The 19,050-nt window shown below is 43.9% G+C and overlaps 1 protein-coding gene across 1 annotated transcript in view; it reads right to left on the minus strand.

Annotated features, from left to right (window-relative positions):
* The window catches only part of nphs1 (NPHS1 adhesion molecule, nephrin), a 155,882-nt gene that overhangs the window by 39,689 nt on the left and 97,143 nt on the right, over positions 1-19,050 (minus strand). The window contains 3 exon segments of the mRNA XM_034173673.1: positions 10,031-10,159; positions 10,275-10,338; positions 10,916-11,091. Coding sequence (XP_034029564.1) covers positions 10,031-10,159; positions 10,275-10,338; positions 10,916-11,091 — 369 coding nt within the window.

Raw genomic sequence — 19,050 nt, forward strand, 5'->3', positions numbered from 1 at the left:
GGTAGCTAAGGAAGAACCGCGGGATTTAGATGGGCTTATCGATCTCATTATACGGTTAGACAATCGGTTGGAGGAACGCCGTCGGGAGCGAGGTGAAGGACGTGGCCGGGCACGCGCCATCCCTCTCCCTTCCGGGTTCAAAAAGGTTCCGCCCTCCCCACGCTCCACAGCCGCAGCGCTCCGTGGGGCAACAGCTCCCCCTGCTGACGTTGCTAGGGAAACGCACAGGGCCAAAATGAGAACAGCTGACAGAATGAGGAGGCTGGTCCACGGGGAGTGTTTTCTCTGCAGCTCAAAGAGCACATACAGAAAAACTGCCCCAAACGGCCAAAACGACAACACCCGCCCTTAGAGACTGGGCTAAGGGGGGGTCATAACATTCACGTGGGACACACACATATCGCCACACGACTCCCAGTCACAATCCTGAGCGGGGATTTAACCCTTCAAGCCCCAGCACTGGTGGACACGGGGTCCGAAGGGAATCTGCTAGACAGCAGATGGGCAAGGGAGGTAGGGCTCCCTCTGGTGGTGCTTCCTTCGCCATTGCAGGTGCAGGCACTAGATGGCACCCTTCTCCCTTTAATCATGCACAAGACACCACCTGTAACTCTGGTGGTGTCTAGGAATCATCGGGAGGAGATCAAGTTTTTTTGTGACTCCTTCTACCTCCCGCGTGATTTTGGGCTTCCCGTGGATGCTAAACACAATCCCCGGATTGATTGGCCGTCCGGGGTGGTGGTACAGTGGAGCGAGACCTGCCATCGGGTGTGTTTAGGATCCTCGGTCCCCCCCGGTTCCCAGGCTAAGGAGCAGGTCAAAGTCCCTCCCAATCTGTCGGCGGTGCCGGTTGAGTACCACGATCTTGCTGACGTTTTCAGCAAGGATCGGGCACTCACCCTTCCCCCGCACCGTCCATACGATTGCGCCATCGATTTGATTCCAGGCGTGGAGTTCCCATCCAGCAGGCTGTACAACTTCTCATGACCTGAGCGCAAATCGATGGAGACCTACATCCGGGACTCCTTAGCTGCCGGGCTGATCCGGAACTCCACCCCCCCATGGGAGCAGGTTTCTTTTTTGTGGGCAAGAAAGATGGCGGTCTTCATCCATGCATTGATTATCGGGGGCTGAACGAGATCACGGTTCGCAACCGATACCCGTTGCCTTTGTTGGATTCAGTGTTCACCCCCCTGCATGGAGCCAAAATATTCAGAAAGCTGGATCTTAGGAACGCATATCATCTAGTTCGGGTCCGGAAGGGAGACGAGTGGAAGACGGCATTTAACACCCCGTTAGGTCATGCCGTTCAGCCTCACTAACGCCCCCGCAACGTTCCAAGCTTTGGTAAATGACATCTTGCGGGACTTCCAGCACCAATTCGTCTTCGTGTATCTGGACCATATACTCATTTTTTCTCCGGACCCTGAGACTCATGTACGGCATGTACGTCAGGTCCTGCAGCGGTTGTTGGAGAAACCGGCTGTTTGTGAAGGGCGAGAAGTGTGAGTTTCACCACACCTCTTTGTCCTTCCTGGGGTTTATCATCTCCTCCAACTCCGTCGCCCCGGATCCGGCCAAGGTCGCGGCGGTGAGAGACTGGCCCCAACCTACGAGCCAGAGGAAGCTGCAACAGTTCCTCGCTTCGCAAATTTTACAGGAGGTTCATTAAGGGGTATAGTCAGGTAGTTAGCCCCCTGACAGCCCTGACCTCACCAAAAGTTCCCTTCCCTGGTCGGATCGGAGCGATGCCGCGTTCAGGGAGTTGAAACAGCGCTTCTCGACTGCACCCGTCTTGGTGCAGCCCGATCCCAGTCGCCAGTTTGTGGTTGAAGTGGACGCCTCTGACTCAGGGATAGGAGCTGTGCTATCCCAGAGCGGAGAGACCGATAAGGTTCTTCACCCGTGTGCCTATTTCTCCCGCAGGTGACCCAGCAGAGCGGAACTATGACGTGGGCAATCGAGAACTCCTAGCAGTGAAAGAGGCTCTTGAGGAGTGGAGAACACCTGCTGGAGGGAGCGTCAGTGCCTTTCATGGTTTTACTGACCACTGGAACCTGGAGTATATCAGGACCGCCAGGCGACTGAACCCCAGGCAAGCCCGCTGGTCACTGTTCTTCGGCCGTTTTGACTTCCAGATCACCTACCGCCCCGGGACCAAAAACCAGAGGTCGGATGGCCTTGTCCGGGTGCATGAACACGAAGTCAAGACCGAGCTGTTGGATCCACCGGAACCCATCGTACCGGAGTCCACTATCGTGGCCACCCTTACCTGGGACGTGGAGAAGGACCGTCCGGGAGGCCCTGGCACGGAGCCCGGATCACGGACCAGGGCGAAGAAAAGACTATACGTCCCACCAGAAGCCAGGGCTGCCGTCCTGGACTTCTGTCACGGGTCCAAGCTCTCCTGCCACCCAGGGGTGCGTAGGACCGTGGCAGTGGTCCGGCAGCGCTTCTGGTGGGCATCCCTGGAGTCCAAACTATACCTTTTTGGTATCGTTGTGATCAGACAAATAATGTGGTATAGCTTTCATATGATTGGAGCATTTTAAAAATTTTGACCCCTGTGTAATTCTTCAATTGACCCCTACCTGGCCCGCCTATTGAAAATTCAAGTGGCTACTCAGTTTTTTTCAAAAGAGTAATGTCTAGGAGTATTTGTGCCAACTTTGGTCTTCTTTCCAGAAATTAACAATTGTTACAGTTATCTGTGCCATATATCAAATCAAATCAGTTTTATTTATATAGCGCCAAATCACAACAACAGTTGCCCCAAGGCGCTTTATATTGTAAGGCAAACCATACAATAATTACGGAAAACCCCAACGGTCAAAACGACCCCCTGTGAGCAAGCACTTGGTGACAGTGGGAAGGAAAAACTCCCTTTTAACAGGAAGAATCCTCCAGCAGAACCAGGCTCAGGGAGGGGCAGTCTTCTGCTGAGACTGGTTGGGGCTGAGGGAGAGAACCAGGAAAAAGACATGCTGTGGAGGGGAGCAGAGATCTGTATATATCTGTATATATTTTTTCTTTGAAACGAAAACGTCCCTTCATGAACAGCGACATGACGTCTCCTAACCGGGCAAAATATTGATGAAGTACCTGGATGTTAATGCATTTTCAATGGAGATCCGCGACTGAACACACTCAGAAAAATGCTCGCAAAATACATGTTAAAAATGCCATTTTGACCTGGATATCGAGCCAGTAAAATTAAATTACATTAAATTATGTCAGGAAAGTATTAAACTTACTCTGACACACACACATTCCCAAATATTAGTGTTGAAAGTTACACGGATCTGTACTGTTCAAGCTGCTGAGCTGAGGCGTCCTGCTGCAGCTGCTGTTCAAGGCAGCGAGGCTCCTAAAACCATTACAATACATTTATATACATATTATATTTTTACACAATTATCCTTTATTGACCGAGTTTCATTCATGAAGTCAGTGATGTGGGTACACATCTCTATGTGTGGGTGTGACTGTGAGCGGGACAGCGCAGGTCATTATAATGTCATTATTTTAAGGTGCAAATTTTAAAAAATCTCCAGTCTTATCGAACAATTTTAATCACTAACGACAAGTATTTTAACTAGACATTGGTCTAGCAGTGGAAATATCAACTAGACATAAGTGAAGAGTTAATGGTCCGTGTCATCGGGCGACACAGGTACGCCAGGAGACATACAGCTGTTTGTCATCCAAATATCATGGACAAAGTGACAAGAACCAAAACCACCTACTTATGGAAGGAAATATTGTCTCCCTTGTTCCTCCGTTTGTGGCTTTGCCAACATGTGCAGCTTTCCGGCATGTTCCACCTGTTTCTTGAACTTCTATGCACGCACATCACTAACGTGCCCGGAATTAAAATGGCGACCACGCCTCCTTACTGACAGTATTTACTTAATGGTTTTCATTATGCTGTTGTTCTTATTTTGAAAGTTCAATAAGTGGACTGATATGTTAAACATGGTGCGAATGCTATGTGAAAGACTAAAGTAAGATAATTTTATGTTTACTGAACAAGTAGCAGAATTTTTTGTTTTGTATATTGTTCGGCAAGCCACTTTTAATCACACACACCGCCTGACTTTTCATTATCCTTCATTTGTTTACCATTTTTTGTTGAAAATTTAAAACAATATTGTGGTGCTCTTAATTCATAATGTGAAGTAAAACAGCATGCCATGTAAAAGAAACTGTTTTTTGCGTAATAAACTGTATTATGTGGTCAAGACTATTTATATTTAGTTTCTTTTGTCTGTATTACCATATTTGATATTGGAGTAATCCAGAAGTAATTGAAAGTAAAATTACATTACTTTAATATTATGGTACTTGGATTACGTTACTGACTACATTTTTCAAACAGGTAACTAGTAACTGTATCAAAATGCATTTTTAAAGTAACCCTCCCAACCCTGTGCGTGAAACATACTTGTATGAGTCGGCCAACACCCGCACACATCCGCAAAGTATTTGTATTTGAAAAGTACAGAGTATTTGTATTTGTAATTGAAAATCGAAAGTATTGTATTTGTATTTAAATACAATGCAAAGTATTTGACCCCATGTCTGCCTTTAAGACATGATTACTAAACACAATTAAGTCTTTGTTCACTGTTAGTTACTGCTGACTAATGCACTACTAACTAACAATAACTGATTACTGAAAACAGTTAAGTCTTAATTCACTGTTACTGCTTACTAATGCATTACCTAACATAAACACCATTAGTATAAATGATTACTAAACACCTAAGTTCACAATTAACTGTTGGTTAATTCTTACTATTGCATCAACTGATGTCAAACAATGTCGCCTTAATGCCGTTGGCTGTGTATTCATCACGATCTCTGTCAGGGTGTGCAGTCAGTCATGTGTTATTTTAAATTTAAAATCTGCTGCAAAAACATTTCCCCTCATAGTGTCTGGAAAACAGAAGGTAGCTATCATACATTAATTAAAAGCTGATCTTGACATTTAGAGGTGCAAGTGCTGCAGATGTGAACTTAAAAAAACTGGGGGAGTTGTCAGAGTTGTCAGAGACATGAACCCCCAGGAATTTTGATTGCTGCACAATCTCCATGCAAACACCAAACACACCCACCAGCATTGGTCTCTGGCATTTGCAGTCTTTGACTAGAGATGATATACAATCCACACACTATTGTTTTAGCAAATTAGTAGTATATTAGTGGTAAATAATGGATGTGCTGCATGCTTTATGATAACCTTATTCATTTGACCCGCCTGATTGCACACTAATTGAGCAAAGCACCATTTTGCACCTGCTGCATAGTAACCATACCTCTGCAGCACATCTGGTTAGTAAAGCTTTTATTACTGTGATTACTGTAGCCACAAAGTCTAACAAAGACACCGGACACAAACGTCGGTCTTCATTAACCTCACACTGTTTCAGATGCATTTAAAGCTCACACACGCTCGGCGCCTTCTGTAAGATCAAATGAAAATGCTGCTTCCAGATGAATAAAGAGATGGTTTAATAATGCTCATCTTCTGTGTCAGCTTTTATTCCCTTTGATCTTATTAACATACAGAAAGAGATGGAAAGCGGAGCACAATATTCTTTTCGGTACGAACTATGAAGTTGCAGCACGTGTTTTCACAAGCCGCTCATGACGACATCGTTTTCTTTCATCTAATGAGGTTCACATGCTGTCAAACTCCATATTCTCTTAATTCAATGAAATGTATTTAACAGGTTCTTTCATAGGTAAGAGTATTTTTACACTTTGCGTTCCATGCTTTTTGCTTATGACTATTCAACAAAGCACTCTTACTCCAGTACTCCAGTACAATGTTTATAACGATGAGTGTTAAACAGCAGGCTCCATGCACAGAGCTAGTTAGCTAAGTTTGGCTTTCTTACGTTGAGGTATCACCATTTAAAGATGGCAACTATTTTTTAAATAAGCATCGATGCAATCTATGGAATTGTTGCTTACCCCAACTAGGAAAGGTTTTAAGTTTCATATATCAACTAGGAATGTAAGCAAATCACTTTTGTTAGCAATAGCTTAACTTGGTGTTAGCTAACATAAAACACATTTTCGCCCTAGAAAATGACTCAAATCTTTCAGCCTGCTATGGATTTTTTATTGTCTCAGTATCAAAGACTAATTTACAATGATAGTTGTTTTGTTTTCCCCCCCTCCCTCCCGGTGTCACAGACTGAACGGTCCCCCTAAAAATTGGTCCCCCTAATGACGCGGTTCACGGATTAACACCTCATTTCTGCTTCAAACTGCACTCAAGTCATCATCTATTTCAGCCACAGATATCTGAGGCTTTTGTACAACAATAATTTCCACATAAATTCAGCATTATTTCATCAAAAAGGCGGCAGAAGCGATCAGAGCGCCACAGCTAAATGATCTGCTAGCCGATGCATTCACTGCGCATCGGACATTTCAAAGTGTCACAGATTTTGCCTTGTTTCTGCTTAAAACCGACTTTAGAATGATTTAGGAGGTTTTTACCTTTATGATCCAATGGTTAATAATCCCATTAATCCATTTGATTGCTTTGGGTGAAGAGACTCCGTCTCAGACGTGCTGCTGTGGTCCGACATGATGCATGCACAGATGCAAAAGGCGGACTCATTTTTAGGGGCAGAACGTTCGGTCTGCTACATGGGGTGTTCTCTGCCAGAAGTTGTTGCACACCTGCATCAATCAGCGGCATCCTACTTAAGCCTCAGCTGAACAGGAGGACACCGCCTGATCTTTCCCTTGTCAGAGTGGTAATACTGACTTTAAGTTTAATCTTGGTTAACCTTCCTGCTCCTTGTCTGTGTTTTTCTCATGTTTAGATTTATTTGGTTATTATAATTTTTGTTTTTTTTTTGTTTTTTTGTCTTTTGTGAAGTGTGTACCCATCACTAGCTCCACTGGGATACCTGGCTTCCTGCACCTGCAACCCGTCCTCCAGTGTCTTCACCTCCTGGTCTAGACCACATCATATCATCGGTACTGTTACAATAAACTGTTCTTTTCTTTGGCAGCATGCTTAATGGTTAGCACTGTTTCCTCACAGCAAGAAGGTCATAGGTTTGATTCCCACCTGTGGTCTTTCTGTGTGGAGTTTGCATGTTCTCCCAGTGTTTGTGTGGGTTTCCTCCAGGTGCTCTGGTTTCCTCCCACATTTAAAGACATGTCCAGGTCTCCCTTGCAAAAGGGGTCTCGATCTCAATGGGACAAACCTGGTTAAATAAAGATTAAATTGATCATTTCCTGCCTCACTGCATTTGAGTCCGTCTCAGTTCCGGTCCTCTTGCAATGCTCCCAGCCACTGATGGAAGTATTTTCTGGAAGCCTTCATTTGGAATGATGTCCAGCTGGGTTGTCACGTTATGCATGATGTCTTCTTGTGACTCAAATCAAGGTCTCTTTTAGTGTCTTTTTCATCTTGGGGAACAGCCAAAAATCAGAGGAGCCAAGTCAGGAGAGTAGGAACCTGATGAATCACAGCAGTGTTGTGTTTGGTCAGGAAAGTCTGAATCTGCTGAGCAGACTGGGGAGGTGCAAGACTTTCAGACACAGTGCTTATCCACAGCTTGTCCACAAGTTCTTGGATGGTGACGAGACAGTTTTCCATGACCAACGTCCAGAACGTGGTGTTGCTCTGCACTGCTGTGCCCATGTTTGAAGTGGCCAAAAGCCTGTTGAATCTTGTGAATGATTTCCACTTGGGTATCACTAAAGTTTTGGCAAAATTTGATGCAATGCCTTTGCTCAAATTATTCCATTAAGGCTGACTGGTAGCGACTGATGTGCTCTGAGGGAGGGAAGAAAAATTCACTCATACGCAAGAAGGTTCTCAACACCTTCCCACCAAATGAAAACTGATGCGCTTCATTTATTTCCTTGGGATAAAATTAGGTCTAATACTTTTGAATGCCCCTCTTAAATGTAAAAAAAGGAGAACATATCTGTGAAGACCACACCACATCTCATCCATGGAGATACATCGCAGAGAGAGGAAACAATAAATCATCAAATTTCTCCATTATAAAATTATTCAAGAAGATGTGACCACGGTTTTCACCCAAAGTGATAAACCAATGAGTAGTGTGAAAATGTTAAAACAATTTAAGATTCCTGTCAGCAAGAGAATCCATGCTTACCTATACAACCTAAAGTTTGAGAAGAATGGGACTGAAACCTTAACTGACTGAGGCAATACACGATGGACAATACATGTTTAAAAAACCACCAAAAAAAAAAAAACTTACAACAATTGAAAGGAAGATGAGTTTTATGTCTAACTTAAAGAATTCAACATTGTCACTATCAGCAGCCCAAAAACAAACAAGATAAGAGGAAAGCTTGTAACCTGCTGACTTCTTTTTCAGCTTCTGGATACAATAGTCTTACATTTTGATGAATGTGCATCACAGGATTGTGAAATCAAGTAATTAAAAATAAAATAACTACTAGCGGGTTTCCCGTGGGGATCTACGGGCTCTAGATTGGGTAGTGTTTATAAAATAGGTAGCTGACATTTTTCAAGGGTGGTAATAATGAGATGGAATGGTGTGTGAGTCCAGAATGTTCTCAGAACCTTAGACCTCAAAAATTTTTAGAAGAGGAACTTAACCCATTTATTTCCTGCTAATTATGTAATTTTTTTATGTTAATTTATTGTCTTAGTGTATTTGTAAATTTTTATCATTATCATTATTATTATTATATTATCAGTATATTATTAATAATAATAAATTATATTACTTTCCATTTTGTCATTTCATTTTTGAATGGACCACAAGATCAACTAGTGTTTTCACTTTCTTCCTTGTATTTTAATGTATTTACAATTATATTATGTATTTACATTGAACTTACCAAATAAAAGCGCTTAGTCACGCTTTTGATATAAAGATGATTGACCATCCCTTGCTGGAATGGCGTGTTCGCCCAGAATGTAATTAGCAACGTTAACTAATATCTGTATTTTCTGCAAAATATTAGTCCTGTCAATGTTCCGTTGGCGCCGTTCATCCTCAATCCAAAATACATAACCATACCACACGGCAAATGTGAGCTGTCCCCAGTCGCAGGCATGCAGAGCTTTATGTTTTTTTCTGCATTTTGCTGCAAGCAGTGCTTTTATGTTTCACATGCACAAACAGAGACGGTTGCTGCTGCAAGCAGGTGCTTTTAATTTTTACAAAAATACAAACAGAGATGGTGGCAGAAGACATTAAAAGCAATACTCTTTCAGTCATGGTAATGGCAACATAACACTTAACTAAACTAACTAAACCAATTAAACTACAAAAATACAATAAATCAATTACACCAACAACACTGTTAAACTAACATGAACCACAATAACAACATTAAAACCCCAAACCCCCAACTCCCATGGTGCATTGCAGCACAATGGTTACTGGTTCGCTAAAATGATAATTTCTACAAAAATGTTAGTCCTATCAACTTTCCATTTTTGCAGCATACATCCTTGACCCAAAATACATAAGTATACCAAAGGGCAAATGCCAGCTTTCCTCGGTTTCTGCATGATCAAAGCCATACATACCCAGGCACATACCCACGCACGCACACAGAGGCCACTTTGCTATTATGATGCAGATTCAGTGTTTTTCAGACCGAACAGGGCAAAGGAGAAAATGTTGCTGTAATTAATTCTGAATAAAAGTTAATACAGAATATTTTTTTACACAAGGTTCACCAAACTCTATGCTGTAATTGATGACATTGGCTGGTGATGAGTTCCCTGAAGCGCAGCCACAAGCGGATCTGGACAGGGAGGGTTACTGGAGGCGGCATAGCAGATTAGAGTCAACTCCTGCCCCTCTATGACCCTGGAGGAACCAAGCACCACTACCTAACATACATGCAGACACCAAAAGCACAAGTCAGTAAAAATATGGTGCCATGAATGCAGCTGCCTATTGTGATGAAATTCTCAGTGCAACTATTTTGAGCTGAGCTGAATTGTTTCCTTATGAAGTTTCTGTGTGGTTTCTAATACCTGAGTAATTTTAGCCACAGAGGGAGACACGGCGCAATAGCTGCTGGCAAAGTGACACCACTGCCTTGAATCTTGCAGGGATAAACCTTGAGGCGAGGGACAGTAGTCTTCTGCAGATCTATGTCTAACCTGCAGGAGACAGGGGAATGTGTTGATAGATTGTGCACAGAATGATTGCTGAAATTACACAGGTGTCGTAAAAAATAGTCAAATTCATTTGACACCAATGTGACTCATTCTGTACCCTTCGGCTTCTCTCAGCGCCTGAAGTGCAAGTGAAGCAGTCAACCAGCTCATTTTCAACAACCCTGTATGGATGTCCAGGAGGCAAAGAGCACCATGGTCTGTAGGGAGTTCGATGAGGAGATGCTCACTGGAGTAACTTCAGCTATATTTCCACAGCATAAGTGGACAGATTTCTGCCAGCACCAATACAAAATTACTTACATCAAGTAAGTGCAGAAAGGAAACACCATTTAAGTCTTTGACTTACGTCTTTTTCCTCTACAGTGGAAATGAGGCTATTGTCACACTCATGCTGCTGAATATTAATCCTTTATTTGTTTTATTCTGCTGAAACAAACATTTTATATTCAAGAAAAAAGTATAATCTATTAACCATGGGTGTTACTGTCGCACACAATGTGCAAGCTTTACTGCCTCAGGATTGTGCATCAAAGCACTTCAGCTAAATTAGCATAGTGGCTATGAAATAGCATGCAGTGATTCTAATTTAGACACGGTTGGAAATGTGGGGTGCAGCCATTAGTTTCATTAATGATATGGGTTCACAATTTGTGCAGCAATAGCGAAAGAATTGGTTTTAAAGTCATGGTTCTTATCATAGTGCCGCATCTCATGTTCTCTTCTGTATATTAAGATTACTTGCACTCACACAGCACAGTGACTGTGCGGCTGACTGACAGAGGAAAGACAGACACCAGACTGATGCTCCTCTGGTTATCCAGATTATTCTCTGGAGTGATCAGCAGGCGGAGGATGCCACTGGACCTCTGCAGCTCGATGTCTTCTTCCCAGCTGGTAGACAGAACCTCCTCATTCTGCCTCACACATGCATGAAAGTAAAACTCAGAAACAATGAAAATATGTTAAGATACAGCAGATTTCCCATATCCTGGTCCCTCTGGAGGACAGGGGTACCTATATACACTGACAAGCATTTACAGGGGTATAGGTAAATGCTTGTCAGTGTATATAGGAATCAGCTTGTCCATCTCTCTCGGTCTGTCTGTGCATCTGTCCCCCAGAAGGACCAGGATATGGAAACTCTCATGTATGCTACTAACCTATAAAATTATTCATGGACTGGCACCTCCCTACCTAGCTGACCTAATTAAACCTTACGTACCGGCCCGGGCTTTACGTTCTCAGGGTGCGGACTACTTTGTGTCCCTAGGGTGAATAAGAAGTCTGCGGGTCACAGAACTTTCTCTTATCGTGCCCCTGTTCTGTGGAATGGTCTCCCTGCGTCAATAAAACAGTCAGATGTGGAGACTTTCAAGTCCAGACTTAAGACACACTTATTTTCCCTTTCATATGGCTAGCATACTGGTGCAGTTTGTTTAGTAAAAAAAAAGTAGAAAAGGGGGTGTTCACATTAATAGTAGCAGCAGCAATAGTCTGCTGTTGATGCTACAAACTCAAAACTATTATGTTCAAACTGCTTTTTTAGCAATCTGTGAATCACTAAACTAGTATTTAGTTGTATAACTACAGTTTTTCATGATTTCTTCACATCTGCGAGGCATTAATTTTGTTGGTTTGGAACCAAGATTTTGCTCATTTACTAGTGTGCTTGGGGTCATTTGGCCTCATGTATCAACATTGCGCACTTGTGGCGTAAATTTACGGTGTAAATTTGAAGTACACCAAAGTTGCCGTGACAGTATCAAGCCAGTGCGCACCTGCCATCTTCCAGCGTATGCCTGACGTGACCTTGATAAATGCGGCGGGTGAAAACAATCGTAATTATAAACACGCCCATAAATATTCAGACTCCGCTTCAGACACACCCTCATTTTACCACATGGAAGCCAGGTAGACGGCAAAGAAAAAGAACTCCACCATCACGACGCGTGCCAATAGAGCGCCAAAAGCGGCCGTCATATCAATTGTTTTGTAGTATAATCAAAAAAGTGTTACAGTGGTCCCTCGTTTATCGCGGGAGTTACGTTCTAAAAATAGCCCATAATACGCGAAACCACAACGTAGTCAGCATTATTTTTTACAATTATTATAGACATTTTAAAGCTGTAAAACCACTTTATACACTTTCTCAATCAGGCATGAACATTTTCTCACTTTTCTCTCGTGTGTAAACACTCTCAAAGTTCAAACCTTAGTAGAGAAATAAGACCAACCTGTTTTCAGGCCCAAACATTTGTTTGAGAAATAAAAATAGAACGTTTTCCTATAAATAATTATGATGGCTTTTAGAACTAACGAATTTAATTTTAACGATCAACGTACGAGGTTGGACACATAAGAAATTATTAATAGTGACTGACCAGTATTTCACAGTTCCTCTGATCGGCCTTCATCCTGACGCCGTGCCTTTTTCGGAGCGACCAGGAGTGACAGCTGTCATCATCATCCGTACCAGCTGTCACTCATCCACTACTCATCACCACCACCATAAAGGCCGGACTGCAACCACCTCCCCCGAGAAATCAACTACCAATCAGGTAATTTTCTCTGCTGACTAAAATTCGAGTATTAGTCTGATCTCTTTTTGCAGCCGTTTTCCTGGGACGGATACCCTGTCTGTGGAGTTGGCGTTTGGTGTGGACTGCGACGGCTTCGCCTCACACCCCACCCAGATAAGTGGTTATCTCAGGAGCTGCACGAGTGTGTGATTGGAGGTGGAGGTTCTCCCTCCTTTACTGAATACAGACTGTGGGATTACTGAGTGTGCGACCTCACACTCATCAGGACTGTCTCTGTTCTCTGCCAGCAGTACCAGGTCTGACTGCTGAAGACAGCGGCCACCTGGGGCGCAGGGCTTGGCGGCTCCGGTGTTCTTCAGCTCCGTTGGCGGTGGAAGCTGTGTGGATCCGGCTTTTCTCTCGCCAGGCGTCTTCTATCGTCGAGCCTGCCCACACTTCACCTGGTGTATGATTGACAGTCACTGTATTGTTATTGTCTGTACATCGTTGTGTGATTCACAACATTAAATTGTTACTTTTTGGCTTATCCATTGTCCGTTCATTAACGCCCCCTGTTGTGGGTCCTTGTCACGACACTTTCACAACAGTTAATATTGCAGCAAGGGCATCTTAGATGGCCCATTAGGACATTTCACTACACAACAAGACATATTATGCCATGTCTTTGTCATAAAATGCTTAAATCAACAGACACAGCTCTCCATAACACCTAGCAGCTGCATCAAGCAGCTACCAATGCTATTCGCCCTATTGACGTATCCCATAATCCCTTGTGCGCCAGAGAGTCGCTGCAGTCAAACAACATAGAGAATCGACATGATGGCAATTGTAAATGAATATTATACTACAAAAAGTACATTTTTTTATGCTTTTCATCACGTTAATAAGCGACTGCTGCATGATACCCTGAAAACTTGTTAAAACAATTCTAACAAATAATCCGTGTCTGCTACGTTTAATCTGCGTGGAATTTAATAAACGCAAACTGAATTTCAGACATATTATATATTAGTCTGGAACAAAGAGGACAAACAGTGTTGTAAAGGACAATAATCAAGACGTTAAACTTCACTTTCCCCCAGAATGACATGATCAGGAAGCGAGCGGAGCTTACAGCAGCTCCCATTGAAAATAACAGAGAGACAGCCTGTGATTCTCGCATGTTTACATAAAACAAACGCAATAACAACATCTATAAACCCAGAGAATATATTCATGAGAGTTTTAGGCACAATATAAAAATAGTTTTATGTTGCGATGTTAATGGTGTTGTCCGTGTGCAGCGGTTAAAGTGCAGCGTGATCAGAGCGTCTCAGTGCAGTTCTCAGTGTTACTGAGATCTCGCAGCGTGGCGACCTCTCCGAAGTTTTGCGGGATTTGAAACGTCAATAGGGCAAATGAAAGCCAGATGTGCTCGGCTCAGCAGCTGTCACTGGAAGCACCCACTCCCCTAATTATGCATAAATTTATGGTTTAAAATTAAACACAGGACAAACTCCCAGCCCCAACACCGGGCAGATCCCAAAACTCCACAGAGCGATCGGGCCATTTTTAAACTTGAAAAATAAAGGTTATTTGTTAGTGCCTTGGCAGCATGGTGGTGTAGTGGTTAGCACTGTTGCCTCCCAGCAAGAAGGTTGCAGGATCACTTCTCACCTGCAACTTTTTGCATGGAGTTTGCATATTCTCTCTGTGTTCTTGTGGGTTCCCTCTGGGTGCTCTGGCTTCCACCTACTTTCAAAGATTAGATTTGATCCTTTTGAAGACTCCCTCAGGGAAACAGGTTCCAGCAGCATTGTATAGCAGCACACAGGGTAAGAAGCACACAGAGTATCAAAAGTGAAAGTAAAAAAAAAAAAAAGCAGTTTGCAAATATCAATATAAATAGACAAATATAAATACCAGACATACTGATCACTACTGGCTTACTGTTATTCCTCCTCCCCCCAAGTGAGGAGTTGTACAGTCTGATGGCCTGAGGGACAAAGCAGTTTTCCTGTCTGTTGGTCCTGCACTTGGAAAGGTGCAGTCAGTCAGTGGCTGAAGAGGCTGGTTGCTGATGCCGGTGTGCAGGGTGTGTTGTGGCTGGCGTGCCTGGCTGGCTTTTGTTTGTCTTCTGTTTCTGTCTTTTGGTTTTCCTTCCAGGTGGTGCACATTTGGGACTGAGTGGCTGTGTGGCTGAGTTACCAGGACCTCACCCTGATCACCTGAGGCTGATCAAGTGCAGCTCGTTCAGGACTCACAGCTGTGGTGCATCTACACGGATTGGAACATGGTGGCATTTAGGTCTGGAGTACACAGTGTGTATTGGCCAGAGACTCGACCTTGTGACCAGACGGGTGAGATCGTCGTCTCGAGAGCCATCTCATCATCAGTGGATGCAGAGAACATCCAGGTTTGATGCATGGTCTGTGAAAGAGGAGGGGGTGAGGTCTCATGCTCGTCAGCACACTTCCTGAGGTACGTTAGGTTTTGTGACTAACATTTGTACAGTCAGTAAATGTGGTGTCCCTCACACCTTATTATATTGAGCTGCTATGTTAGTCGTTTAATCAGCTTCCACTGCAGTTGGAGTTTGTGAACTGGGTGTTCCATGCCTGCAGGGTGGGAAGCTGATTAGTAATTAAGCCAGGAAGTGTTTGCTGTTTATGTACACCTTTGAGCGGTCTCTCTGTGTGTGGAGTGTGGACTCACATGATGATTTCTTCTTTCACAGACTCGGTTTGTCGCGGCCACCTGGGGGGAGTGCGGGGCTTGGGTCCAAACACTTTCTGGCTCCGGACCGTTAGTGCTGCTGGGAGCGCACCGCTTACCCACCACGCCAGACCGCGCACTCATTTGTTGTCTTTTATCACATCACTGTTATGTAATTAAATTTAGTTATCCTTTGTACTGTGCTCTGCTTATTTCATACTGGGTCCTTCAAACGCTGGTCAGTTCTCCGGGCTGCGTCCGACACATAACAGGGTGACTGGCATTGTCCATAATGTCCAGCAGTTGTCCAGTGTTCTCTTCTCTGCCACCGTCACCATCACGATATGCAGTTAGGTGAATTGGTGACTCTAAATCAACCGTAACAGTGAATGTCTGTCTAAATGTGGCCCTGCGGTAGACTGGTGTCCCATCCAGAGTGTACCCCGCCTCACGCCCTGTGACTGCTGAGCTAGGCTCCAGACCCTCTGTGACCCTTGATTGAAGGAAGCAGGTATAGAAAATGAATGTTTGAATATTCTATAACATTTTTTGGCCCACATGCTTAAGTCAGTTTTACCTCATGCGGATGCTCCACACGAGATATTGTTTTATTCACTGGACACATGGCTGTTTATATTTCTTTGTAATTATCCTCTCTGTTGTTAGATTGGTAGGTGACGTCACAGAGTTGTCCAGGGTTAAAATAAACTAAGATGAATAAAACAAAGCAGATTGCAAGATCTGCTAAATTGTCACAAGGGGGTTTCGATAATTACACTCTGGCAACCACAAGCTATCTCATCAAAGGTGCACAACTTGTGAAAAGACTTTTTTTTTTTGGCTTCACTTGAAAAGTGAGATTCCCGCTGTCACTGTGCTGTTGAGACTTATGACCATAATAAGGTTGACAGCCATGGCCTAAAATAACATAGGAATGTTTAAGAAATGCTTTATTTGTTGAAGTGGAAACAAACTCCATTGTGCTGCAACACTCAGTTCAAAATCCTCAGTGGACTAAGAAGTGAAAATTAAACCTTGATCGGCCTTATGGTCTATAGTGCTTGGTCTAAAGGCAAAGTGCAAATCGTTTCAGGACGTGTCCACGGCTTTGTTTGCTATTTAGTGGGTGTGTAATAATAAACAGGGCACTTGGTGCAAAGAAGATGGATTTATCCTTAGGGTAGTAGTGAGAGTATTTTGGGTGTAACATGAAAGAAATCATTCAGAGTGTCATCTGTCAGTCTATTTAACACCTCGAGTGCATCAAGCGGACACTGCCAATTAGAAAGTAGACACAAGTGGACAGCTTTTCTGACAAGTTAATGACTCTGCACGAACCTTGTCAGAGTGCACCAGTGGACAGTGTCCACCAAAGCTCCCTGATGGGAAGCAGTGAAGCAGTAAGGTGAAGTTTGTATTTTTCCACAAGTATTTACTCTTTATTTACTTTCACTGTTGCTTTTAATTAGTTCCATTGTTCCAGCTTTGTATCCAAAACAGGGTGCACATGCACTCTGAGCCCACTTAAGGTGTCCATGAGTATTGGAGTATTTAAAGACCAGGGAACACACTGCACTCCCTCTCTGGACCTGGACTTTGCTGGCCTATGGAGCAATCACCTTCTGCTTTCACTCAATACCAGTGCACCAACACTGTACATGACCGCACCTCATTTTTAGAACAACACATCCATGGGTGAAGAGATAAGTGTGAGTGGACTGGGCGTGAAAACTCAACTGTGTTGGATAGTCACAGCATAAATGACACTTATGCTGCTTTGCACTGGGTGGAAGATGAAGTCTGGTTTCTTTCCGAGAGAATTTGTTTGAGAAAGTAAATTGTGTTAAATGTAATTTAAGGCGGGCAGCACGGTGGATTAGGGTTAGCACTGTTGCCTCACAGTGAGAAGGTCGTGGGTTCAATTCCCATGGCCTTTCTGTACGGAGTTTGCATGTTCTCCCCGTGTTTGCGTGGGTTTCCTCCGGGTGCTCCAGTTTCATCCCACATCCAAAGACATGCGGGTTAGGTGGATTGGAATCTTTAAAATTGTCCATAGGTGTGTGTGTATGTGTTTGTTTGTCTATGTGTGGTCCCTGCGACAGACTGGCGTCCTGTCCTCCTCGCGCTCTATGACTGCTGGATAGGCTCCAGCCCCTGCGACCCTTAATTGGACTAAGCGGTAGATAGATGAAGGAATGAATGATGAATCATTTAAGGCAGTACATAAATACTGCATTACTTAATATGGGCAAGTACACTCTGGCCCATAGGGGGCGCTCGGGCGCTGCTCTCCTAGATGTGGAGGGGAAAAGTCATAATATACGAGGTCCTTTTTATTTTTTTCAAAAATAAATGGATTTGATTCATAGTTTTTACGTCAGACATGCTTGAACCCTCGTGCGCATGCGTGAGTTTTTTCATGCGTGTCGGTGACGTCATTCACCTGTGGGCAGGCCTTGAGTGAGGAGTGCTCCACCCCACCCGTCGAATCTCTTTGTCTGAATAGCCGCTGCGGACGGCGCGCGTTGCTTTATCAACATTTTTTCTGGACCTGTGAGGAATATCCGAGTGGACACTATTCGAGAAATTAAGCTGGTTTTCGGTGAAAAGTTTAACGGCTGATGAGAGATTATGGGGTGTTTCTGTCGCTGTAAGGACTTCCCATGGAGCGGGACGTCGCGCAGCGCTTCCAGGCGCCGTCGTCGGCCTGTTTCGACCTGAAAACATCCTAATTTAAGGCTTAATTCACCCAGGACGTCGTGAGAGAACAGAGAAGATTCAGAAGAGGCCGGCATGAGGACTTTATGCGGACATTCCACTGTTTAAGGACATTTTGTAATGAAAGACGTGCGCGCAAATTCGCCGAGTTGTTTCCGTGACGACTCGGCGAATCTGTGTGCACCGCGACAGGAAAAACACCTCCGTGTTGAAAACCATTTGTAAAATTCAGGTGGCTTTTGATGGCTTTCAACAAGTGAGTAACTGAGAAATTGTTTAACAGCTTGGGCATGTTCCAACTTGCCCGTTAAGGTTTCCAACGGAGGTGTTTTTCCTGTCGTGACCCCCCGCGGTCGGGTCCGGCCCGACATGCGACTCTGCCCGCACGTTCATTACAAAATGTCCGTTAACAATGGAATGTCCGAATAAACTCCTCATGCCGACTTCTTCTGAAAGTTCTCTGTTCTCTGACGACTTCGTGGGTCAACAGAGCCTGAAATGTGGAAGTTTTCAACTTGAAACGGCGAGACGCTGCCGCCTCGAAGCGCAGATCGCCGTCAGGCGCCGTGGGCCGTCCTTATGGCGACACTACCAGACCAAAATCTCTCATCAGCCATTAAATTTTTACCGAAAACCAGCTGAATTTATCGAATGGTGTCCACTCAGTTGTGCCTTACAGTTTTTGAAAAATTTTTTATCAAACAAAGCAGCAGTCTCTGAGCCATTCCTAAACAATGAAAAATGACGAGAGGGTGGGCGACTCCTCACTCAAAGACTGCCCACAGGCGAATGACGTAACCGACAGGCGTGAAAAAACTCTTGCATGCCCACGAGGGTTCAAGCATGTCTGATGTAATCACACGTGATTCAAATCCATATGGTTTTTGAAAAAAATATAAGGTCCGTTACTTTTATCACAGA

The sequence above is a fragment of the Thalassophryne amazonica genome, chromosome 7 (assembly GCF_902500255.1).
Source record: "Thalassophryne amazonica chromosome 7, fThaAma1.1, whole genome shotgun sequence".
Classification (NCBI taxonomy): domain Eukaryota; kingdom Metazoa; phylum Chordata; class Actinopteri; order Batrachoidiformes; family Batrachoididae; genus Thalassophryne; species Thalassophryne amazonica.